Below are 27,477 nucleotides of genomic sequence, written 5' to 3'. Positions count from 1 at the left end.
CCAGAAAACCAATCAGGCTGTTTCATAAAATCTCTTACACGGACCATGTTTCGCCCCAGGAAAAATACTGCAGACTTCACGGATCAAGAACAGCAGAATCCTAGTTTAAAAGGTTTATGAATTTTAAATCCATTTATCAAAAAACGCAAAACACAGTAAACCTTTACCTTTACATCTTCTTAAATACAATAGAGAATGTTTCAAAATATATTTTAAAAAACCCCAAAAAACATTAATTAAGAAAACAGGCTTCCTGTCTTCAAGGATATTTATTCTTGTTCCAGCACAGCCAGTAAGTCTATCACAAGTTTTTAATTATCACATATGCACTATTTATGTCAAATTAGTGCATACCACTGCTGCACTTGCAAGTTCCCCAAACAGAGCATCGTACATATGAACATGATGGAAAATATAAAGCATTATTTAACTTAGTGTATTCATGTAATATGAAAGGGTAGCATGTCAGCTAACAGACTGGCACTTTACACAGTGATCATTTACCCTTTAAAAATAACTTAAAAAAAAAATCACATTCAAATCCCTAAGGCATTCTTGTAAAAGCATAGACTCACGTTAAACTTCTCTCCATTATACCCATCACCAGACACTGTTTCCGCAAATGCTTTCAGCTGGGGTCTCTGTCTTGATAAAACATCAGTGTGCATATATCTATCTCGTTTGTAGGCTATGAAGCCTCGGTCTCCAAGAAATCAGGGAAACTCCAAGAGCTCGGAGGAGTGGTAAAAATGTCAACCATATACCTTAATCATGAAGACAAACTCAAACACAGCATCTCTACAGATGCAAAGGCTGAGAGTTAGAAAAGAAAGATTGGTTCATCCTCTCCTCATCATATAGAAGTCAATATTCAGTGGGCCAGCGAGGTTATCCGGGTATCTTTATCTGGATATTCAGCAGCTCTTAGCCAGATAGTTTGTTGCTGAATATACCTGACTAGCAGGGCTTTAGGGTGTTAAGGCCCTAATGCCTGTGATAATGCCATAATGCATGCATTATTTATTGCATCCGGAGATGCATATGCAAGTTTTAGTCAAAGGGGAGGAGTTTATGAAAATGAGGGAAGTTTAATGTGATAGTGTAATGCATGTTATAATACTGTTAATAACTATACCTTTCTTCCTGGTGTTAAGCTGTGTGATATACCTGAAACAGAATGTGTGATAAATATTACAAATCTTGTTTTGGAGAAGAGGGAGGGAGGGAGGTAGGAGAGAGGAGGGGAGGGGAAAGGGGGGGGGGGGGAGAGAGAGAGCCTTTAAGATAGTATAGTTACTAGTCATCTATTTATACCACTATAGGAGGGTCATCTTGTAACTCAAGGTGAGATTTTGGTGGTGGTCTAGGGTTTGGGGGCCAGTTTTAATTGTTCAGGCAGATGTATGAACAGCACAAAACATATCAGTGAAGATTTGGAATGAGGAAAGATACACAGAGATGAGATTTCTACAGTGTATTCTCGGCCTGTAGAAATCTTATCTCTGTGTATCTTTCCTCATTCCAAATCACATCAAATCTTCACTGATGTGTACTGTGCTGGTTGTAGGTCTGCCTGAGCATGTAAAATTGGCTGCAAAACCCAAAATCTTGCACACATTGCGGTAACTCCAAAATTACCCTAACCACGCCCCTTTTCCTTATCGCGGACATTATTCATGCGAAATTTATAGCATTTTGATGAATCTAGGAGATTGATGGCAGTTTTTTAATGACCAACCTCACCGAGCTAAGTTTATCCAGCTAGTGTTGGATATTGACGCTAGCCAGTTACATTTTAGCCCCTGGCATGCCCCTCCCCCCTGCCTCTTATTAGCTAGGATAAATTTTACCATGAGGGATCAGGAAATTCAAACATTGCGCTTTGTGGAGGAGTAGCCTAGTGATTAGAGCAGTGGGCTACAAACCAGGAAGTCAGGCCTCAAATCCCACTGCTACTTCTTGTGATCTTGGGCAAAGCACTTCACCCAACATTGCCTCAGATACAAACTCAGATTATGAGCCCTCTGGGGACAGGGAAATTCCCACAGTACCTGAATGTAATCTGCCTTGAAGTGGCTGAAAGGTGGAATATAAATTAAATATATGTGTGTAGCTTAGAAGTTAGCCAGACAAACCCTTTTGTATATCATAGAAGCTAAATGGCAACATTAACTGAAAAATCTTTATATCAGTATTTCTCAGCTTTGGAGAATAATTTTCAAACATCCTACCTGGTGGTTAAGTCTGTGAGTACATCAGGGCTTCCCAAACACAGTCCTTGAGAGCCACAACCCAGTCAGATTTTCAGGATTGCTGCAATTAATGCAAATGCACTGCCTCCATTGTATGCAAACAGATCTCATGCATATTCATTGTGATGATCCTGAAAACCTGCCAGGGTTGTGTACATTGTTCATGCAGACTTTGAAAGTTCACTTTGAAAATACTCAGGTAATTGGCCGAGTAGACACGCTCATTCACCTGCACAAAGTTACCCCTTCTTTTCCGAGAGCATAATTTATGTGTAGACACTTCCATGCAGACCTTTTAGAATCAAAAAGTATCTGTGGAAGTGACGACTCCGCCCCTAGCTCGACCCCCAGAATGCCTCTCCTCAGTGCACGTAAATGTCCGCATGAAACCTAGGTGTGTTTGCACTTTTATGTGCACTATGCCCAGGTCAATTTTAGAATAATCATTCCCTTGAGAACAGTTATAAAGTCCGTGTATCCATAGGCTTTGGAAGTATTGGCATTGTTTTGAAAATGTCCCTCTTGGGTGGGGAGGGGGGAGGGGAGTTTTGTAACAGCAAATACAGTTGTGCTCAAAAGTTTACATACCCCTGACAGAATTTGTAAAATGTGTAGCATTTTAAGAAAATATGAGCGAATAGACAAAGCACGTCTGCTATTTTTAATGTGTTTCAAATTAAACTATTTTATGCATCACAGAATAGCACAATCATTGAAAAAAAAACTATAGCAATAAAGGAAATAATAAAATGGTCCTGCTCAAAGGTTTACATACCCTTAGGGGTAGATTTTAAAAGAAGCGCGATCAGCCTACTTTTGCTTGCGCATCAGACTCAAGCAAAAGTACGCTGGATTTTAGTAGATACGCGCGGAGCCGCGCGTATCCACTAAAATCCTGGATCGGCGCGCGCAAGGCTATCGATTTTGTATAGCCTGCGCGCGCCGAGCCGCGCTGCCTCCCCCCGTTCCCTCCAAGGCCGCTCCGAAATCGGAGCGGCCTTGGAGGGAACTTTCCTTTGCCCTCCCCTCACCTTCCCCTCCCTTCCCCTACCTAACCCACCCGCCCGGCCCTGTCTACACCCCCCCCTTACCTTTGTCGGGGGATTTACGCCTCCCGGAGGGAGACGTAAATCCCCGCGCGCCAGCGGGCCTGCTGCGCGCCGGGCCGCGACCCGGGGGCGGGTACGGAGGGCGCGGCCACGCCCCCGGGCCGTAGCCACGCCCCGTACCCGCCCCCAAAACGCTGCCGACACGCCCCCGGAACGCCGCGACGACCGGGCCCGCCCCCCGACACGCCCCCGACACGCCCCCCTCCAAGAACCCCGGGACTTACGCGAGTCCCGGGGCTCTGCGCGCGCCGGGAGGCCTATGTAAAATAGGCTTCCCGGCGCGCAGGGCCCTGCTCGCCTAAATCCGCCCGGTTTTGGGCGGATTTAGGCGAGCAGGGCTCTGAAAATCTACCCCTTAGTTCTTAATATCATGTATTGTCCCCCTTTCCATCAATGACGGCTTGCAGTTTTTTGTGAAAGTTGTGAATAAAGACCTTTATTTTCTCATGTGGTAAGCCTGCTCATTCCTCTTGGCAAAAAACCTCCAGATCCTGTAAATTCTTTGGTTGGGGAGAACTCAAACATGTAGTTCATGCAAGACAAATTGGCTCAATGATGTTGAGGTCAGGAAACGGTGATTGCTACTCCAGAACCTTCACTTTCTTCTGCTGCAGCCACTGAAGGGTTGACTTGGCATTATGTTTTGGATCATTGTCATGTTGGAAAGTCAAACGTTATCTGGTTAAATGAAGATTTGGGCACTTATCTGACTAAATTCTAGCCTGCTAGATAAATTAGGAATGTTCTGAGGGCATTACTGGGAATGAGTTGAGTTAGCCAGCTAACAGGGTCATTCATCAAAATGTGTTATGGCATTAACACATACCTTATGAACAATAACGCATGGCGTGAATGCAAATTTTTTGGACAGGTGGGATCAGGGAGGAGTTTGGGTGGGATTTAATAAAATGAGGGGCAATATCACATGGTTTTAATGCTGGAAATAACTACACTATGTTTCCTGGTGTTAGGCTGTGCGATATGCCCAAAATGGCCATAACACAATTTGTGATAAATTTTTGGAATTGCATTTTGGCTATTTCTGGCCTGGGGAGAGGAGGGGGGGTGAGAGAGAGAGCCTTTGGGGAGGGTCTCACTGTGTGCACCTATTTATATCTCTATAGGAGGGCCATCTAATAGTTGAGGTGAAGTGTTGGTGGTGGTTTAGGGTATGGGGCCAGTTTTGCATGTAGAGTGAGATGTATGAACAGCACGGTACACCTTGGTGAAGATTTGACATCATTTTGAGTGAGGAAAGTTTCACAAAGATGAAATTTTTCACTATGTTATCTCATCCTAGCTTGATGGTACGAGTCCATCAAGATAGAGTGAGAGAACATAATAGAAATTTCATCTTTATGAGACTTTCCTCACTCCAAATGCTGTCAAATCTTCACCAAGGTATACCGTCTGTTCGTACATCTCATTCTACATGCAAAACTGGCTCCCAAACACTAAACCGCCACCAGCATCTCACCTCAACCTACTGGTATTAGATGGCCCTCCGATAGAGATATAAATACTTCATTACTATGAGGGCCTTGTACATAGTCTCTCTCTCTCTCCCTTTCTCCTTCCTTAGTGTAAGAGGTGAAAAATAGGGATTATTGCAGGGTGTGCTAAGTTTACCACACCATGTGATACTACTGATGTGAAGCAGTAAGTTATCATGTGGTGCAGTAATTCTAAAATTTCCCTAAATGCACCCCTTTTTCTTAACACGGACAATATCAATGCATTATTAACACATTTTGATGAATCTAGGGGTAAATTATTAGGCTAACTCCGATATTCAGAGTTAGCCGGACAACTTAACTACCTAAGACCTGGATTTTCTAAGGTTGCAGACCTTAGAAAATCCGGTGGTAACGGGGGGCAGGGTGGCGAAGCGGGGGGGGGGGGGGGGGCCTGCAAAAGCCAGCAGCGATCACACCTCCGCGGTGCTAACACTGCTGGCTTTCACACCCAATAGCGCCATCGTAAAAGGTGGTGCTATTAGGCGCGAAACTGGCAGCGAAAAAGATCCTTACCTTTTCACTGTCGGTAGTGTCTTCATGGCATCCGCCCCAGTGCCGCCCCGACTCCTCCTCTTCCAGGGCTGACTCCGCCCCCGTTTAGTGATCGTGTGCGATTGCTTTTGAAAATGACCCCCTTAGTCTGGTCAGGCTAAAGTGCTTCCCTAAAATTAGCCGGCTAACTTTAAATAATATTGCGGATGCACTATTTATTTATTTATTTTATTTATTTTGATTTTTTATATATATATCTCCAAAGTTAGCCACATAAGTTCATCTGGCTAACTTTGCTATCTGGTCTGTAACTGAATATGGACCTTTTAAATTTTACATCTTTAAGTAAAAACGTTTTCTGTATTACAGTTTAAAGGAACTATTACTCAACAACCTATATTGTACTGTTTTGACAAAGTATGTAAGATTTTGCAGATTTAAAAATATTGTATGCAAAATTTTTAATTTTTTAGCACAGGAATAATATATGTTTAATTTCTTGTTATGCTTTCCAAATACTAATTATGAGAAACTGTCTTTATTTTTTTTGTTTCAGATTCCGTGCATCCATTTTTAGGTTTCATATCTCAGCCAAGAGGAGAAGGATCAGATCATGATGACTGTGATGAAGATCATGACTACCCTGTGCCTATTCTAATTGATGTTTTGAATCTAGATCCAGAACAGGAGGAAGATCCAGACTGTGAAAACTCCACTGTACTCACAACTTCTCCAGCTTTAAGGTTTATCAATGGAAAGCAAGAGGTCACGAGTGAACCTAAAGATACAAAAGCAGAGGAAGCAAGAAGTGACCAGGTTGAAAGTGTGACACATTCTGAAAATGAAACAGTGATACAAAGCAAGGAAGTCAATGAAATAAGCACAATTGTGACATCTGAAACTGAGGCTGCTGGTACAGTCCAGACAGATGAATCTAAAGTAAAAGAGTCCCTACAAGAAGCATTGACACCTACAGAAGATGTTACAGTGCAACATCCTGCCTTAAGTGATGACCTGAAAGTGTTGGCCAAGAGCACATCTTTTGTGGCAACTTCTACACATCAACAAGAATTCCCCCAGATTACAGAGTTGGCGACTCCAACAGCTGGAAGTGAATTTGAGCAAAGTTCACCCAAAGACACTGAATCCTTGTCTCTTGTTGCTGCAGAATCTTCTGGTGATGCTGAATTACCCAGTGCTATTGCCTATGGAACCTCGAAATGCACAGTGCATGAAGAATCCGAAGAGATTGCTGTTGTGGCATCAGCCCCTACAGTAATTTTAGATGCTACTACACAGTTCACAAGTAAGGAAGAAATAATGCCATCAAGGGAAACGTCTGTCCCTTCGGATGAGTCTGAATCCATTGTTATATCCGATATGTATTCAATAGAGAGCATTAATGAAACAACATTTCCTCATATTGTGAAGATTGCACCAAGCCCCTCTTTGATTGTAGAATCAGAAGGATCTGGAGATATTGTCAAAGATTTTGTACAGACTGTAGATTCTATAACAACAAAAGCACATTCTGTGAAGGTGTTCATGGACACTAGCATGCCACAAGCTTTAGATAGGAATGTGAGTGAGGCTGAGACAGTATCTGGACCGACTGTTTCTTCACAGAAAGAAGTGAGCACTATTTCTTCCCTTTCCGAGCCAGCTCCCATTGAAGATGCAGCCACTAAAACCTTTGCAGAAATAGTTGGAGAAAAAGAGATTAGCAGCACTTCTGGCATGAGCACAATGGGCACAGTGATTTCACCTGAGGACTATTTGTCCACTGTTGAACCACAAAAGTTAATAGAAAGTGATAGCAGAGAGGGCTCAGCTGATGAATCTGTAAGTTTGTCTAAGGAATTCAGTAGCAGCAGTACAGCAACTATAACAGAGTCCCCACAGTCTCGATCTCCAGGTACCGGTTCCTCTCTGGTCTCCACAGAGAACATCATTGCTGCAGAGACCGGCTATGGAGAAGAATTCACAGGTGTCAGCAGCACCACAAGGTTAATTTCACAGACACCCACACAAAAAGTACTTAGCAGCGATGTTCCATCCCTAAAAGATTTAGGGGCTATGCATTCTGTTGTTGAATCTGTCACTGGAAGTCCAGGTTCACATATTGGAATGCAGTCTACAGAAGATAAAAGTAACATTTCTAGCACAGTTTCATCCACTGAATATTCAATTACTATTGAGTCTAAAAAGTTAGTGGTAAGTACTGAATTGGAAGATTCAACAAAAGACACTGAAATTAGAAGCCAGGCTTCCCAGGACATTTTTAGCATAGAAAAACCAAGTGAAAAAGTATACGAGTTGGAAAGAGGCACTGTCACGACAGCTGTTTCCCCAGACAAACCATATAGTTTTGAATCTAGAAAAGCTATAACAGTGTCTCCTACTGGGGAGGCGCCTTCCCCAGACATTCATGTGCTAAGTGCTTTTACTAGTGTAAAGCCAGTGACAAAACTCACAGAGCCAGAAAGTAAAGAAGTCAGTTCTTCTGTTATTGCTACAGAACAAAGTGTTTTAAGAGAAGTGATGAGTACAATTAGTTCACCTGAGGATTATTCAGGTATTCTTGAGCCAGAAAAGTTAATTGTAAGTATTGAACTGGAAAATACAACTAGTGAAGATCTAACTGTACTTCAAGACTCCACAGTCAGCAGTAAAATACCATTAAGAGAATCCTCACAACCAGAAAGTACAGACTTTAGTTCTGATTCTGCCTCTACAAAGAAAATCTCCCTTGTAGAAGAAGGTTCTGGTATGGACTTCATAGCTACCAAAAGTACCTTGGAGATACTTCTAGAAGGATCTACACAAAAAATGGTTAGTACTTCATTTCCAGACCAAGGCTCTGAAGGACTACTAGAATCTACCATTGCTTCTGGGAGTACTGACCCACATCCTAAAGAAGAAATCCTAACTACTGGCACCACTAGCTCTACAGAAGACATAGATCAGGAGATAGATACATTAGGCACACAAAGTAGTGAAAAAACAATCTCTGTTTCTGATGTTTATATTACTTTGGCAACTGATTCCAAAAATATTGAAAGCAAAGGTGCAAGTATTGCTACTACACTGTCAAGAGATGAGGAAGAAAGCTCAACTCAAAAAACCTATGCAACCAGAGATATACACACCACTTTATTGATTCCCAAGGATGCTGAGTTCATTTTTTCAGGCCAGGGTTCTGGAGATGATCAGTCTGTTAAGGAAGCTGCAGTATCTTTAAGTTTCATCAGTACCAAGGATAGCAGCATCACTTTAGGCTCTGTGACACTGGAACCTGAAAGTATAAAGCTGAAAGTTTCAACTGACAAACCAGAAGATCTATCAAGCCAGAGTCCAAAACTCACTGAAGTATCTACTGAAGGAGCCAAACTGGGTTCTTCAGTGGATACAGTAAAAGTAGTTTCTGAAATAACTAGAACAATTGCTCCTATTACTTTAATCTCAACTAAAACTCACACAGTTTCAGTTTCTTCAGATTATTCTGAAAGTGAATCATCACAGGAGATAGTGAAAGAAACCTTACCTGCTAGTGCTGTGATTAGTGGAACTGACAGTTCTGAAACCACTGAATTAATCACATCAATGGAAAAAAGGCCCACTGCAGATTTCTATGAAAGTTCTGGGGAAGGATCAGGCGATGAATTTCTTCAGCCCAAAGGTTTTAATGACAGTGCAGTGCCTACCCAGTCAGAAAAGCTGAACGTGACATCTCTGGCAGGTGCTTTGGGAGCATCAAGCCCAGATGGATCTGTAACAGATGGCACATTAACTACTTCCATGCTGCCTGTTCACACAGAAGCGAAAACAATTCTACTCAGCCCAACCAGCATGCAGCTGAAGTTCTTTACAGAAGATAAATTGCTATATGAGGCAATAACCACCAAACCTTCAGAGGTAAGAGAAGATACAGAAGTCCCCACGTTTGTTGACAAGGCAGACATTGATGTTTTGGCAGTTACTGAGTTCACAGAAGAAACAACCATCAAAGATATGGATAATGAAACTGCAGTTTCCACAGAACATTTTTCAGCAAGAACAAGAGAATCATCAACCGGAGAGGAAGAGCACAGCCAAACAGTCTACACAGAAACAGAGTCCAAGTTAGCAGTAACTGAGAAAATTCCAAAATCTCCTGTAACTGTGATCTTAGTTAATGGAGACTCTGAAATAACTAGCCCAAGTACTTTGTCATCACATATTGACGACAAATCTAAATCATCTTCAAAACATATGTTTAAAGAAGTTAGTGCTGACATAGCAGCAACTTACAAACCATCCAGGACTGAGTTGTCTAACGATACCGAGTCTCTTGCAGAGTCCTACTATTACACCGAATCAGAAGATGCAATCAGTGAAAGTGTTACAAGTTTTGATGACCTTAAAACATTAAGTACAGAGGACAAAGTAACTTCTGAACCAGTTCATTTTGATGACACATCTACATCTCCTGTGCTTATTGAAGAAAGAGAAGACAAAGAAACTTCAAAGGAAACACATGAGTCAAGTTCTGAGGAAGAAAGCACTACAGATAGACCTTTATTATTGTTGTACCAATCCTCAATCACACCTTTAGATGAAAGTTTTGTAGATACTTCATCCATACCTTCTATGGACATATCTCTGGAAACACAAACGGCTTTGCTAGTACAGAAAGAGTCATCAACAATGTCTTCTAAGGTTGCAACTGGAAATATATCAGTTGAAAGCATTCTTGATTTTGATAAACAGACAACAGAAAGCACAGACGATGTTAATGCTGTTGATTCTATTACATCTTCAATTGTCCTTTTGGAAGTTACTAATGGAAGTGATTACCTGACTAACACCAGTGAAGGTCAACTTGAAGGAACTGAAATCTATATACCAGGTAAGTCCCAAACATGCTTAGAGAGAAACATTTTAGTTCATTTTAATATTTATTTTCAGTCATAATTTTATTTTGCTTCCATATGCTTGTTCACCTACAACTAGTGCAGAATACCACTGTCTGGGTGCAGCTGCAGGGACCTGTCGATTTTTTGGGATCCTTCCAGGTACTTGTGACCTGGTTGGGCCACTGTGGTATACAGGGTACTGGGCTTGATGGACCTTTGGTCTGACACATTATGGCAAATCTTAAGTTCTTATGACCATATCTCCCCAGTCCTCTCGGTCTTTCACTGGTTTCTGGTCCCCAACTGAGCCCAATTTACAAGCCCAATGCAATGTTTTCAAAGCACACAAAGGCTTGGGCCCTAACTATTTTAAAGATTGCTTTTTCTCCAAAATAGGCACTTTGCTCCCAGGCTGGCCCAAACCCACAAGTGTGCCATTCCCTCTTCCTCCCCAAGCTACGGAATTCCCATCTAACAGAGGTCAAACTTGCAACCAATATATATACATTGGCTTTTCCAACAACCTACCCTTCCCCCCCCCCCCCCAGATCCCCACTGTCACTTCCATTGACCCTAGTACACTGCACATGTACATTATTATAGTCAGCATTCCATATAATTGCCAACTCTGTTTTACATCATTTGTACTTTATACATATTTTATGTGGACTATGTGCTGTTCTACACAATACATATATCTAGGGCTTTTTTTTATGGTGGTACTTGCTAGTACTTAGTACCAGCACCTTTTTTTCCCATGTGCATTAGCTCCTGGAAAATGACAGGAAGGGAGGGGCTGGTTTAGAGAATACATTTGCTCTTCTCTGCTGTAATTTGGTTTTTTGTTTATCGGCTCGGGCGCAGCCGCTAAAAAAACCCCCGATCAGGCTGGACGAAAAAAAAATCATGATGTGAATCGGAACCGATTCCGGTTCCGATTCACATCTCTATTAGGAGTTACCACCCAGGAAAAATATCTAGGCGTCATAGTACATAATACATTGAAATCGTCGGTTCAGTGTGCTGCGGCAGTCAAAAAACAAACAGAAAGGAATTATTAGGAAGGGAATGGTTAATAAAACGGAAAATGTCATAATGCCTCTGTATTGCTCCATGGTGAGACCGCACCTTGAGTACTGTGTACAATTCTGGGCATCACATCTCAAAAAAGAAATAGTTGCAATGGAGAAGGTACAGAGAAGGGCAACAAAAATGATAAAGGGGATGGAACAGCTCCCCTATGAGGAAAGTCTAAAGAGGTTAGGGCTGTTCAGCTTGGAGAAGAGACGGCTGAGGGGGGATATGATAGAGGTCTTTAAAACCATGAGTGGTCTAGAATGGGTAAATGTGAATCAGTTATTTATTCTTTAGGATAATAGCAGGACTAGGGGGCACTCCATGAAGTTAGCAAGTAGCAAATTTAGAACTAAGAATAGAAAATTCTTTTTCACTCAACACACAATTAAGCTCTGGAATTTGTTGCCAGAGGATGTGGTTAGTGAATTTAGTGGGTTTAAAAAAGGGTTTGAATAAATTTTTGATGAAGTCCCTTAACTGCTGTAAGCAACTTGTTTTAGAGAATAGCCACTGCTATTACTGGCATCAGTAGCATGGGATCTACTTAGTGTTTTGGTACTTGCCAGGAGGCTGGGCTTGATGGACCCTTGGTCTGACCCAGTATGGCAGTTTCTTTTGTTCTTATGTCAGTCTTAACCATTTCACTATTCTGAATGCCATAACACGTTTAGAGTAGTGCCAGAGATTTCATGCAAAACTAGAAAATCAGAAGAAGTAACAGGCTGAGGGTAGCTCAATAATGTGGGAAATGGTCTCTGGATAAAGCAGCTCTCACTACTTTCCTGGAAAACCACCCCACAATCATTAGAAAAACCAATGTGAGGAACTAAGTGTGATAATAACCTTTACATTTGGCAAACCCATTCTACAATAAAATCTCAATTCTACCCTGCATCCCTTTGTACCATTCAGCCATGCTTCCATGCCGAGACCTTACATCTTGGAGTTTCCTTTGCCACTGTGCCTTGCTGTTGTATCCCAGAGCTAACACCTTACCAGTGGGGGGGCGCTGTTGGTTTGGAGCCCTGAAACCACCCTTTGTGCTGCTTGGCCCCTTTATCAGTGCCTGCCTTGGAGGTTTTACTGCCAGCTTTTCTGCTTTGTTTCCCCTTCATGCTACTTTAGGATGCTAATGCCACTTTTGGTGCCAGTTTGCAACATGATATGCCATCAAGGATTGCTGGTACTCTCTCTTGGAGCTTTGGGGTGTTCTTCCCACTTTTTCTGCTTCTTTGCTCCTCTTCCATTGACTTGGTGAAATCCTACCAAGGCAGGTACTCCTTTGCCCCTTTAAGGTCATAAGCTATTCATGACACTTTTGGTGCCATTTTCCAGTCTGTTCAGGCTTTCTAGGTACCTTGGAGTTCTTTCCCCCTTTTGTTGATTTTTTTCAATAAGTTTTAAGACAATTGATTAGAAAACCCCTATTCAGGAGCCCAATATAGGCTGAAAATTACCTGTAATGCTTCCCCCTTGACTTTAGTGGCTAACGAAAATGAACCAAACTTAAAAAATGATTTTGTTTTTCATTTTAAAGCTAAAGAAATGAGCTAGGGTCCCCATGAAACAAATTTTAAAACAAAACAATTTTTTTCCTGCTTCCTATGCCTTCAAAACAGCACCGGAACCTGGTAATTGTCCAAACTATTAATCATTCTGTACCCTGTATATTACCACATATTTTTCTTATTTTTTTTCTCCTTTTAACCACTTTGAGCCCAGATTTCAAAACTATCCATGGTGCATAATTTGCGTGCATAAGTGGACACACAGATATTTATTTTTTATGTATAATTGTATTGCATTATGAACTACAATGATCAATATTTTAAAAACACTATGACCTTCATAACCATATAACATAGGCTCCCATCCCTACACCATAATATTGTACCATATTATATATCCAGGGCTTTTTTATGATGGTACTTGATGGTCCCAGAGCATTTTTTCCCCCTATAGATCAGTCCCTGATTTTAATCTACTGGATTTGGACTGGAGTATCCCTTCTGCAGAATTTACAAGAAGTAGAGAGATAATGGATGTCCTTCAAGGGGCTGTGCTCAAACAAATGGTAATGGAACCTATGGGAGAAGGTGTGATACTCGACCTTGTGCTCACTAATCGGGATAATGTCTCTATTGTCCGGTTAGGTGCCCACGTGAGCACCTAATCAGATGGTATGGTTTGATATTGCGAACAGGATATAGAAAAGTCACACGAAGACCTTGAGTTTTGAATTTCACAAATACAGATTTTGTCAAAATGGGGATGTACCTTGAAGAAGAACTGGAAGACTGGGAGAAAATGGATGACGTGGAACAACAGTGGACAAAATTAAAAAGAGCTATTACAAAGGCAACAAATCTATATATTAGAAAAGTAAACAAAAGTAAGCGGAAAAAGAAACCAATCTGGATCTCAAAGGAGGTGACTGACAAAATAAAGGCGAAAAGAACCACATTCAAGAAGAATAAAGGATCCCAAAAAGAGGAACACAGGGAAGAATATTTGATGAAGCTGAGGGAGACAAAGAAGGATCAGGTAAGTGAAAGATCAAGCGGAAGAAAGGATTACTAAAGAGGTAAAGCGAGGTGACAAAACATTTTTCAGATATATCAGAGAAAGAAGGAAGGCCAGAAGTAGTATAGTGAAACTGAATGGTGATGAGGAGAAATTTGTGAAGAGAGATAAAGAAATATTAGAAATATTAAACAAATACTTCAGTTTGGTGTTCACTAAAGAAGACCCTGGAGAAGGACCGTTGATGATTAACAAGTCTGAAGATGGGGATGGTGTAGACAAAACTCCATTTACAAAAGAGAATGTATAGAATGAGTTAAATAAATTGAAAATAAACAAGGCCATGGGGCCAGATGAGATACTTTCCAGGATACTGAAGAAGCTCAGAGATGTGCTGGCAGGTCCGCTGAAAGACCTATTTAAAAGATCCCAGGAAATGGGAGTGGTGCTGCGAGATTGGAGGAGTGGGGTTGTGTTCCCTCTTCTCAAGGGCGATAGGAGAGAAGAGGCTGCAAACTTCAGGCTAGTTAGCCTCACCTCAGTGGTGGGAAAATAAACAGAGACTCTGCTGAAGGAAAGGATAGTGAACTATCTATATTCAGGTGTTTACTGGATCTGAGGCAGCATGGATTCATCAGGGGAAGGTCCTGTCAGACCAATCTTATTGATTTTTTTGATTGGGTAACTAGAGAATTGGATCAATGAAGAGCACTCGATATGATTTACTTGGATTACATCAAAGCTTTTGATACAGTCCCACATAATAGACTTGTGAATAAAATGAGAAGCTTGGGAGTGAATACCAAGGTGATGGTATGGATTACAAACTGGTTTACTGATGGGAGACAGCGTGTAATGGTAAATGGAACTTACTCTGAAGAGGGATCCATGTTAAGTGGAGGGCCACAGGGATTGAATTTGGGAGTGATTCTGTTTGATTTCATTGTGAGTGACATTGTGGAAGGGATAGAAGATAAGTTTGTCTATTTGTGGATGATACTAAGATCTGCAACAGTTCTGGAGATCGTATCTCAAAAAGGATAGAGAGAGGATGGAGGCAGTCCAGATAAGGGCGACCAAAATAGTGTGGGGTCTGTTTCAGAAGACTTATGAGGAGAGACTGAAGGATCTAAATATGTATACCCTAGAAGAGAGGAGATGCAGGGGAGATATGATACAGACTTTAGATACTTGAAAGATTTTAATGATGCACAAATTTTGAACCTTTTCCTTTGGATAGGAAACAGTAGAACTGGTGGTCAAAAAATGAAACTCCAGAAGAGGGAGCCAACATCAGGAAATATGAGAGGGTGGTGAATTCTTGAAATGCCCTTCCGTGTCTTAACACCTGGGGCCCGACCTATAGGCCTCATAGCTCTGTCGACATCATCCTCTTCTTTTTAATTTCTTCTTTAAACTGAAGCTGTACAGCAACAAGGTGAGCAGCTTCTGCTCCATGTCACCGGGGGCATGGACATCTGGCCTGCGATGCCTTCTCTCTTCACTGGGGGAAGGGTCTGCTGTATGCATATACTCCTCTCCCGCTCCTCCTGAAGACCCTGCTGAAACTTCAACAGGATGGAGGGACCATGATCCTCATGGCACATTATTGGCTCTATCAGGTCTGGTTCCCTACTTCAGGAGCTGATGGTCAGGAACCCCATTTGGTTGAGGACAGCACCTGACCTGATTACTCAGAACCAGGGTACCCTGCGCCATCTGAATCTTCAGGCGTTAGCCCTCATGGCATAGATGTTGAAAACCTAGTTCTTCAACTCCCTAGACCTCTCGGATAGTGTCTCCCAGGTGCTGGTGGCTTCTAGGAATCCTTCCACCAGGAAGTCTTATAGTTTGAAATGGAGAAACTTCACTTCACTTGTCCCCTTCCCAAACTGTTGGCCTACCTGTGGCACCTTTCCGAGTCTGGGTTCAAACCAATTCAGTCAGGGTCCATTTTAACGCTGTTAGTGTATATCATCGGGGTGTTGCTGACACTCCCATCTTGGTGCAGCCTTTAGTAGTTTGTTTTATGAGGGGTCTGCTCCATTGAAGCTCCCTCTTTGGCCTCCTCTTGCATCCTGGGACCTCAACATTGTCTGGCATAGCTCACGCATTCTCCATTCGAGCCATTGCGCTCCTGCGACCTGAAGTTCCTCACCTAGAAAGTGATATTCCTCGTGGCAATCACTTCAGCTCGCAGAGTCAGTGAGCTTCAGGCCTTGGTCACGTACCCGCTCTACATGAGGTTTTTTTTCATGATCATGTGGTCTTCCATACATATCCTAAGTTCCTGCCTAAGGTTGTGTCTGATTTCCACATTAACCAATCCATTGTTTTACCCACCGTCTTTCCCAGGCCTCATTCCTACCCAGAGGAATAGGCTCTTCATACTTTGGACTGCAAGAGGGCCATGGCTTTTTATTTAGAACGCACAGCCGGTCACAGGCAGTCCACCCAGCTCTTTGTGTCATTTCGAAACCAATTGGCAGGGAGTAGCAGTGGGTAAACAGACTCTTTCCAACTGGTTGGCAGATTGCATTGCCTTCTGCTATGTGCAAGCAGGCCTTCAGCTGACAGGCCGAGTCACTCTGTGCAGGCCATGGTGACATTGGTGGCTCATTTGTGAGCAGTCCCTGTTTTCGAAGTCTGCTGCGCAGCAACATGGAGTTCCCTTCACACATTTGCGGCCCATTACTACTTAGACAAGGATGGTCGACAAGCCAGTCCTTTCGGTCAGTCTATTCTCCACAATCGTTTCCAAGCCTGAACCCAACTCCTCCAGCTTAGCACCCCTGCTTGTTGTGCCCATTGGCACCTTGTTTGGTACCTGTTGGTCTCACCTGCTACTGGGGGACAGCCTGGAGCTTGGTATTCACCCACATGTGAGGACTACCATCCTGCTTGTCCTAAGAGAAAGCACAATTGCTTACCTGTAACAGGTGTTCTCCTAGGACAGCAGGATGCTAGTCCTCAGGATTCCCACCCGCCACCCCGTGGAGTTGGGTTCTCCCTCCGGTATCTATGTTATGAGACTGAAGCACGGATAGCAGCATGCTGGGCATGCTTAGTGTGCTGTTCAAAGCTTCTAAAAACTTTGACAAAAGTTTTCTGTGCTGGGCTCCATCAGATGATGTCAACCACATGTGTGGACTAACATCCTGCTGTTCTAGGGGAACACCTGTTACAGGTAAGCAACTGTGCTATTTGCCATATCCTCATATTGTATCTGAAATATTTGCTGCTTTTTTTTGTAACATGCTTTCAATTCTTCTGCTGGAAAAGCATGCCATAAATGAATGATGACTCAACAATACAGAACTCAAAAGTATTAAATAATTAAGTACATTTTACATTATATGTTTCCTTGTATAAGTAATTAAGATGTCAATTAAATGCTTGTGAGACAATGCATTATCTAAAACAGGAACCAAAATAACATTTAAAAATAAGGACTACAATTTTCTGAAAAAAAAAAAAGGTTTATTGTGTTCTGTAGTTGGTCTGGATTAATTGCCAAAAATAGAAGTGCCACAGATGAGAGCACAATTTAATGTTTTGTAATATAAAATTCCTGGAAGTGCAGTATATATGGCAGGAAAGATAATCATATTCATGAATCATTTCATTACACTAATGTCAGACGAGATATTTGAAGATGTAGGAAATTTAATTCATTCTGCATTCATCTCAGGTGAAGACCCATGCAAAGAAAATCCCTGCCTTCATGGAGGTACCTGTTACCCACGAGGCTCTTTCTACATCTGCACATGTATGCCAGGGTTCACTGGAGAGCGGTGTGATTTAGGTAAGATGCCAGGCTGAGATTGTTGATGAAATGAAATAGACTAAAGCTTTCTTTCGTCAGAGTTGAAATCAGAATTGGTTAGTAAGTTGTCTTATTTCTGAAATTTTGCAAGTAAAAATAAAGCACAAAGTCATTTAAACATCTGTGCATATGCAAAGAGATTCATTTCACATTGCTTGCAGTAACTACTTGATTATCAATCATTTTCACTCAATAAATTTCACTAAAGTTCTTTAGAGTTTGCTTTTAAAATATAGAGTTTGCTATGGAAAGTTTCATTTTAGGGAGAATTTGAATGACTGAAGTATCAATTAATCCACTTAACACTGGTTATTTCAAAGTTCTTCAGTACCATGTGTACGCTATAGTTTATTGGGTTACCTTCAACAAACTGGGGTAAATTTTAAGACATGTGCACATGTGCGCGCTACCCGGCACGCGCATATGGAGATGTGATTTTATAACATGTGCACGCAGGAGCGCGCATGCTATAAAATCAGGGATCGGCGCACACAAGGGGGTGCACGATTGTGCACCTTGCGCACGCCGAGCCGCGCTGCCTTCCCCCGTTCCCTCCCAAGCCACTCCAAAATCGGAGCGGCCTGTGAGGGAACTTCCCTTCCCCCTTGCTTGACCTTCCTACCCCTTCCCCTAACCTTTCCCACCCTAGCCCTACTCTAACCCCCCTGACTTTTATCTTATCTATTGCGCCTGCCAGCATGCAATTCTCCAACACAGCAGTAATGGCTGCTGTGTCAGAGGCCTCTGGCCCTGCCCCGCCCCACTCTTCCCCACCCATGCCCCATCCCGTTTAGTAAAGCCCCGGGACTTACGCGTGTCTTGGGGCTTTACGCGCATTGCCAAGCCTTTTGAAAATAGGCCCGGTGCGCATAAACTTTTGAAAATCCGGCCCACTGTGTCTTAGAATCTTGGATGTGACTAAGCTCTAAAATATACAATTTTAGATTAGATTACTAGAAATTAATTGTATGTATATAGAATATTTTATCCAAACGTAATCCAAAAATGCTGTTATACTCATAGATCTTTGGAAATATACTTCATATATCCTGGGCCAGATGAAAAATGATATACAGGAGCCATTTTGAAAATTGTGCAGTCAAGTGCAAAGTGTAGCCATGGATTCTGCAACACATCTCAAAGAAAAAGTGTGCGTGTACCATCCTTTTGAAAACTGCCCAAAGAAAAAGTACCTACAAAAATTTGTATCTGCTTTCTGTGTGGATAATATTTTCCTCCCCGAAACAGTATGTATAGCTTATAAAAATGCAAAGATATGTGTTTTATTGCCTTACCCATCCTAACCCTTCCTCAAGAATACATCCATGAACATGCAGGTAAGAGTATATACTAGGGGTGCGCATTTGTTTGTAACGTGTCGCGAATCCGCAACGTATATGGCCGGATTCGTTGTATTCGTTGCATTGTGAAACGTATCGCGATTTCCCACGAATACAAAGAATCGCGGCTGAATCATTCAGCCATCGAAATGGCAATTTTAAACAACCCCCCACACTCCTGACCCCCCCCAAGACTTGCCTAAATTCCCTGGTGGTCCAGCGGGGGTCCCGGAGTGTCTCCTGCCCTCCCTCCGTCGGCTGCCGGCAGCCGACGGCCCGAGTGCAGGAGGTTGCTCCCGGACCCCCGCTGGATTTTTGGCAAGTCTTGTGGGGTCAGGAGGGTCCCCCATGACTTGCCAAAAGTCTTTGCCCTCACTATGTCACAGGGGCCGACCGTTGGCCCCCTGTGGGGGTCAGGAGGGTCCCCAAGACTTGCCAAAAGTCCCTGGTGGTCCAGCGGCGGTCCAAGAGCAATCTCCTGCACTCGAGCCGTCGGCTGCCAGTAATCAAAATGGCGCCGATAGCCTTTGCCCTTACTTTGTCACAGGGGCTACCTATGCCATTGGTTGGCCCCTGTCTCATGGTAGGAGCACAAGATGGCGCCGGCAGCCGACGGAGGGAGGGCAGGCAACTCTCCGGGACCCCCGCTGGACCACCAGGGAATTTAGGCAAGTCTTGGGGGGGGGGGTCAGGGGTTGTAGTTAATTAAATTTAAAGGGAAACAAATAATAATGGCATGTATCAGCGGATCGGGAGGCCCCTTTGAATGGATACAACGTATCTGACCCCGACGAATACGAATGCCGTATGAAACGTATGCGGCTCCTCTGCCCATCCCTATTATATACATTGTGGACCAACACACACACTTTTACCTGCACTCAGGGTAAGCAGTTTTCAGAAAAGGCTACCTGAAAATTACTCGTCCTGTATGCCAGTAAAACCACGTGTGGGAAAGAACACATGTACTTCTGTCTGCGAGAGAAGCAGGTGTGATGAGAAGTGAGGTTAGGTAGGGGAAGACACAACCACATGTAGTTTTGCATTTTATAAACTGTGTGCATTGTTTTTAAGGGAAAATATACCTGCAATAAAGGTACAAATCTCTGTGTGTACTTATTCCATAAGCAGTTTTCAAAGGGAGAGTTCCCGTACATGCTTTCCCTGTGAGGACTGGTCCAAACTCCATAGAGAAAAGTACCTGCAGACTTTGCAACAATCCACATTGTGCTGAACATTGTTTCCTCACTTATTTCTGTTCCTGAACTGCAGCACAACTTCAAAGGGGCTCTGGATAAAAAAAGATGATATTATTGTCAATCAAAAAAGTTAGGAAAACTGAAGTGCAAGGATATGATGTAACTGATAAAATAAAAAAAAGGCAAAAGGATAGATCCAAAAGTAATTACTAACAAACATAAAAAGAGGAGTATGGGTAATATTAAATCAAAAACTGCTTTTATTACTCAAACACTTTTTTAACATTTAAAAATAACAATGTGAAAAAGACACATTCATATATATGATGATAGATCTTATACTCATCATAAATCATATACATTGTAATTCTCTAGCATCCAGACAAATGGATTCAGGACCAGTGGGTTATGCACCTCTATTAGCAGATGGAGACGGAGCAAACTGACGTCACAGTGCACTGCACTGCACAGTGTCACTGCAGTGACATCAGCTTGCCAATATTCTCCATCTCCAGCAGATAGTGGACGTGCATTTCCCTCCTGGGGATTGCTTCAAATTTAGAGGAGAATTAATTGGAGTTTTAAGTTGCCCCACTGTCATGCGGTGATGCCTAATGGTCTCTCCTCCAGTTGAGAATACCTGAGGTGATTTCTGTGGTCCCTCAGATGAGTGCCTTGATCCAGTAGCTGGTTCTTCAGCTGGCGTGGACTTAGCTGAATTAAGCAGTTGAAAGGCAGTGGGTGCAGGAAGCTGAGCATGTGGGAGATGGTATATGCCTTCTCTCCTCACAGCCGGAGACCAACTCTGCACTCAGCCAGGAAAGACTGACCTCAGGTAAGTTAAAAAAAAAAAAAAGTCAGACAGTGAAGAGGGTTTGTTGTAGGACTTCCTCTGGTCTCTGTGCTCGGCGCAATTTTCTGACATTCGTTCCCACTTCCATGGGGGTAAACCTGTCAGCCTGGCGGGTTGAGCAGCCCAAGTGGGCTAGGCCCCGCTGATAGGCTTCTTTCTGAGAGTCGCATGGTAGGCCACAGCAACGTTTTGGTGCCTTTTTGTCTGCATGTTCAGCTGCCCTCTACAGGACCATTAGTGCGCGCAACTGCTTCCAGCTGTGCATCCAAATTGTGTGCCTAGTCTCTTCTGGGAACACTGCTGTGCACACATTCAGGCACGTATCGCTTGCTCACCCAGTTTGGGTGTGGTGACAGTGTGCTTGATTTTATGGTGAATAGACTTGGGATGCCTAACTTTTGTGAGCATAAATTTTGTGCGCCTAAATTTTTTCAATGTAAACTAGGCTGGACGCACATCTTAAGTTACTTGTTAAGCATACTGACAAATTAATGGCGCTGGTGACTAAGAAACCTAAGCGACCTTCCCTCTGTGCTGCCTGTCATATTCGGGCATCTCAGCCTGGAGTGCCCTCTGACTTGTGCCTGTGCTGCTTAGAGGCTCAGGGAGAATTATCTTCCTCTTATTTTACTAAGCCTGGTTCTTCCCAGCCTGATGATGGCCTGGTTAAGGACATGACAGGAAGGATGCCTGACCTTTGAACTCCCTTGACTGGTTCCTCAGTAGGGGACAGCAGCTCAGTGGGCGGGGCACAGGTGCCTCCTGGTTTTGGCATGGATCCTTCTGTCTTTTCTTGGGTAGAATTTTTTCAAGGATTGCAATCCTTTCTTTAGGTACAGACTTCAGCCCCATCCAGTCCTGTCAGGTCAGATCCTCAGGCGGTGGCCTCTCCTGCTTCTGGTACTATGTTTAAGTGCCAAAGTACACCTTGATTAGCTACAGGTGTTCCCGACAGGAATCCGGATGGCACTGATGATGAGGCAGATACTGACTCTCTGGAGGTTGGGGAAATTCCTCCAGGACTGGAACCATATAGGACTGTGTAGCGGTTCTTTCATAGAGATGAACTGCTGGCCCTGATTTCCCAGATGTTGAAGATGCCCGGAGTACATGGGGCAGATTCCATGTCTGAGCCAAAGAAAAATCCCATTTTGGTTTCTTTGCGTAAAGCCTCTATTGTTTTTCCCTGTTATGGAGGCCACTGATCTTGAGTGGGACACCACAGAGCCAAGTTTCAAAGGGGGTCAGGCCTTGAAAGGCTTGTACCTCCTGGATCCAGTGGTGAGAGAGTGCCCACATTTTCTGAAAGTGGATGCACTTGTCTAGACCGACGACTATCCCCGTGAAGGGAGGAGCAGCCCTGAAAGATGTGCATGATAGGAGGATTGAGGCCATCCTTAAGCAAGCATTTGAAGCAGTGGCAGTGACATTGCAGAGAGCTTCCTGTTCAATCTTGTTTGTTTCTGTCGCAGGATGTTGATGATTCTAGAGTGAATTCCAGGGCAATTATGGAATCCACCACCACCTTTTTAGCAGATTGGTCCATACCTGAAGCAGAGGAGTGGTTTTGGTAATAGCGGCCAGGTATCAGTTATGTTCCCTAAAATGGAAAGAAAGAAAAAATAATTGTTTTGACGTGATCCCCTGAGGAAACAATCAGGTGACATAGGAGTCTCTTGTCGAGAGCTTTTTCAGAAGTATCAAGAAAAATTCTGGTTGGGAACTTTTGTATAACAGGGTCAGCCACATGAGATATGTGTAAGAGAAATCAAATAAATATCGTCAGAGGAAGGATTTTGACATAACAGATTAGTATCCACACGAATATGTTGGCACATAATAAGAAAAAATTATTGAAGAGCAAATAAAAATGTATGAATTTTGTATTTTAATATTATAGGGATATGTGCAATAGGTATCATTGTATTGTATTGTTATGGGAATGAATGTGGTATGAGTGAATAGTATTATATAAATGTTTTTTAATTATATGTTTGTAATAAAAGAAATAAACATTTAAGAAAATAGATACAGGTATATATTGTATAATTATTCATGCACGAACAATACCTGTAAATTACCCATGTGTTGTAATTTATACTTAAAAATCCATTTAGCCATATATTTTTGAATCAGGTAGGTTAAATGTATTTTTACTCAGGTAAAAATTGCCTACGTTTTTAAAAATCTTCACTAAAGCTTATTATGTATCATGAGAGATTTATTTATTTGTTTCCCATATGATATTCTATCTTTTCCTGGGTGAGACAGAAGGCGGGATAAATGATAGTAATAAAGATACATAGCTTATAGAAACAATGCATGACAATGACACAGTACATAGCATATAGGGAACAAACGATGACACAGGTAAGGGGACAACAGTCTGTGATGTCTGAATCCTGTGGGTTATCTCTAGCAGTATCAAAACTGTGCCTTAGTTAAAGGTTTGTGTGTCAGTAGTTAAAAAGAAAAGCAAATTCCTGTTGGTTTTAATTGTAATGGGAGACTGCTTTTTATGTTTTGAGCGGCCAGTTCATTTTGAAACAGGCTCCAAATATGAAAAACTCATAAAGATGCCTACTTTGGGAAGATACAATAAATGAAAGAATCCAAAGCAGCTAGGAAACCACTAGTAACACAAAAATAAGATCCTTTGACTTTGAGAACAGCATATTGTTGACCCACACACATACAGCAGGATCTTATTTTTGTGTTACTTTGGGAAGATTGCACTTTGGGGATTTTTCACAGTGCCTAGATAATGCAGTCAGCTGCTTGCACAATTGAGCCTTCTGTACTTCAGAAAGATAATTAAAATGATGCCAATATTATCTTAATTAGGGTTAGTGAACCTCCAATGCCTCTTGAATTCAAGTTCAGATCTTCAAATTACTATTTGTGTAACTAGAGTCAATTTTGACTCTTTTCTGAAATGTAATACTTTGTTTTAAATCTGGTGTTATTCAGATTGTTTCAGTTTTGCAAGAATATTTGTAGATTCCTCATACAGGAAGTCCTCATCTTAAGGCATTTCAGGTTGCAACTGTTAAGAGTTACAACATTTCTAAACAGAACCCCATTATTCAATTACAACACTATCTTCGACTTTACGCTACTCGGGCGTTTCTTAACAGGCCTATTGAGGTGATGTCAGTAGGAAGAGTGCCAGGTACTTGCACTCTCCTTCTCAGACAACAAAATGCTTTAAAATGAGTCTGTGCTTTCTACAGTACTATAAATTCCTCAGTTTTAGGATATTGTGGTGACAGTAGGGTACTGGGCCCTGGTATTGGAAGCAATCCCCCATTTATAACATTGTTCTTATGAGACAATCGGTTTCAACTTAATAACATTTCGTTGTGGTTTTCAGGAACCAATTGTGTCTCAAGTCTGAGGACTTCCTGTGTTTGAGATAGTTCTGGTCTTTGCATATTTTGAAATTACATGTGAATCTGTAAATATTGGCATTTGAAGCAGTCCAAAAAGTCCCTAGTAGATGCCTATGACAATTTGAGTAGAGACACAAATGATTCAAAATGGGCAGAGTTGAAGTTCAAATATTTACCTGAGTCAGTTTCTAGCCTGTCCTCAAATGCCTTGATTATCCAGTAAGGTAGCATATATTATGCTTATTACATCACTGGCAGCTACAAAAAAAACACCAAAAAATAAAACAAAACTGGCCGTTAATGTATAGGAAACAAGAAATGTAATATACTGTATGAATTCCTGTGTTAAGCCTTTTCTGTTTTCTTCTGTTTGTAGAAGATTTTTTAAAATTTGTCACCTTTACAATGCGCCCTTGTCTTGATTGTTAGCATCATTTTTCACAGTTGTTAAGTAGTCACAGATTCCGCCTCTGTTCATTTGTAGTATATTTCTATAAAAAACCAATAAGAAATGGTTCATACTAAATAAAGATCTCAGATAACATGAGAGAGGGTAATTTGGAAACCGCCCACATAGGGCTAACGTCTGCGGATACTTCCTTACCTCAGACTTTATCCTGCATTTTCTGGCCGTATGTCTGCTTTGAAAATCTGCAGATGTCCCCGGTGTGCACACCGGCATAGAAGTCGAATTTTAAAAGCCCAGCGCGCGCCAAAATCGGGAGGACATGTACAAATCAGACTCGCGCACACCCACCAAACTTTAAAAGACACCCAGATACGCGCATATCTCCTGCTGTGCTCATATCTCACTCAATTTCAAAAAGGGACATGGCCTGGGTGGAGCGTGGGCGTTTTGGGGCATGGCCAAGAAATGTGCGCTTAAATACGCCCCCCGGCACATGCCCAGGTCCACTGTCACAAGGGTTAACTTCTGCTATGGAGGAGGTATAAAAAAGAAAGAAAGAAAGAAAGAAAGAAACAGTTGTTTTGGACGGGTTTAAAGGGTCTGGGGTAACGGGGGAATGCAGACTATCAAGCCAGGGGGGTTTGGAGGTCCTAGCTCTTAACTGGGTGAACTGGTGGACAAACTGGTAAAACTGACAATGGTGTAGACGCGCACCCATTATAAAATACCCTGACTTACGTGGTAGAATCAGGATCTGCGCACCTCAGCACATGCTCACTTAAAATCAGGCACACATATGCATGGACTCAGGCTGTTTTATAACATGAGCGCATATGTGCAAATTATAAAATCACCACTTCCCCGAGCACATGCTGACACACATGCACCAGTGTGCGCTGCGCACTGCTTTGAAAGTTACCATCCCTGTCACAAAGTTATACCTGCTCCCGAGAAAGTACAATACTTTCAAATATCAAAAGTATGCATATAAATCCTGTCTCCATCGCCACTCTGTCCTGCAGGTCAAGGTATGTGCAGAATCGAGTGTTGTGCACACTTTTCCCCACAGATCACGCCCATTGATTTTCAAAGCATGATTTATACACCTAAGAACAGACTTATGTGTGCATGACACACTCTCAAAATCAACCCTCAAAGACCAGTTCTCCTCACTATTCCAGTTTTCCAAAACTACTTATTCATGCCAAAGTAGGCGCTAGAGAGCTTCTACCTTGGATCAGCACCTCAACACTACAGTGACGTAGCTGAATGAAATGAAATCCTATTGTGCTTTTGAAAACAGGCATCTTAAATTTCTTTTACGTTTTGGTGCAGATATTGACGAGTGCCATTCTAACCCTTGTCAAAATGGAGCCACATGTATTGATGGTATAAATACATTTTCTTGTCTCTGTCTGCCAAGTTACCAAGGGGCTTTATGCGAACAAGGTAAGAAGCTGAGCATCGCTTTGTTTTATTATTTTACTTGTTAAAGATTTCATGTATACAATGTCATCATTTTTTTGTATCCTTCTTAGAATCTCCCCGCTCTCACGTGCCTTTCTGTTTCTCTTCTTCCCACTTGCAGCTGATCAGAGCTGTCAGCAAAACCCTGATTTATTATAGCATTGGAGTACAAAATTTGCAGCTGCAGTTCCTACCTCACCCACCAAAAGTCAGCCTTGTAGATATCTTTAGAAGGCTTACTCTGATTTTTGGCATGGGGGAACTGGAAAGATAAGGGCCATCTGTCTACAGACAGCCTCTGTCTTCCTGACTTCCAGCACAATAGGCTACAGTTGCAGGGTGCTGCCCTTAAAGTGGCAGGATCGTAACCCCATATGACAGAGGCTTTATTAATTATTTTTTTTGAAGAACAAGGGATACACCAAGTGGTAAAAGGACGTATTGTTTCAGTTTGGGGGCAATTTTTATACCATCAGAGAGCTTCTAATCAGAGAAACTTTGATCTGTGTCAGAGTGTGGCGATGGTTTAAGTGATGGCAAAGGAAGAAGCATTGTAGTCTTTTAATAAGTACTAACAAGTGTGCCCGAAAATTTGCATGGCAGTAAAGCTCACAAATACAACCAGCTTGCATCTCCATTTGTATTTTCATGAATGCCAGCACCAGCCTGATAAATCTTCCTGCGGGTGGAGGAAATGGAGATCTGTTTCATCACAAACTTTTGATAAATCTAGTCCGTTGTTTTTAAATAAGAGAGCTTCTGTTGAAGCCTTCTTTCAAGGTCAGTGTCAAAAGTACATCTTTATCTGTAAGTATCAAGTCAGCACTGGGTCTGTCACATATAGTCCCAGGATACCTAGCAAATAATGTTTACAGAAACTTGGCATGCCATTACTTCATTATGAAAAAAATATTTTTCTTTGATATTTTCTTGAAACTGACACATGCATCTCTTATACACTTACGTCAGAGTAGAGATAAAGAACGGGAATAATACTATTGAAAATAGGGCCCACCAGGTCATTTCTCCCTCTGTATTTTGAAACATGATTTTCTTCCTCATGGACCATACACTTCACAGAGTGGAGTACAACAACAAAATACTAATTTATGAACTTAGCATATTA

General features: G+C 42.1%; 1 protein-coding gene across 1 annotated transcript in view; it reads left to right on the top strand.

Moving 5' to 3' along the window:
* VCAN (versican) overlaps window positions 1-27,477 on the top strand; it is a 298,710-nt gene that overhangs the window by 188,625 nt on the left and 82,608 nt on the right. Inside the window, exons 9-11 of the mRNA XM_029573809.1 lie at window positions 5,927-10,258; window positions 17,557-17,670; window positions 26,220-26,333. Of these exons, the coding sequence (XP_029429669.1) occupies window positions 5,927-10,258; window positions 17,557-17,670; window positions 26,220-26,333 (4,560 nt within the window). The remainder of the gene's footprint in view (window positions 1-5,926; window positions 10,259-17,556; window positions 17,671-26,219; window positions 26,334-27,477) is intronic.

The sequence above is a fragment of the Rhinatrema bivittatum genome, chromosome 1, assembly GCF_901001135.1.
Source record: "Rhinatrema bivittatum chromosome 1, aRhiBiv1.1, whole genome shotgun sequence".
In the NCBI taxonomy this organism is placed as follows: Eukaryota; Metazoa; Chordata; class Amphibia; order Gymnophiona; family Rhinatrematidae; genus Rhinatrema; species Rhinatrema bivittatum.
This window is presented reverse-complemented; position numbering and strand designations above follow the sequence as displayed.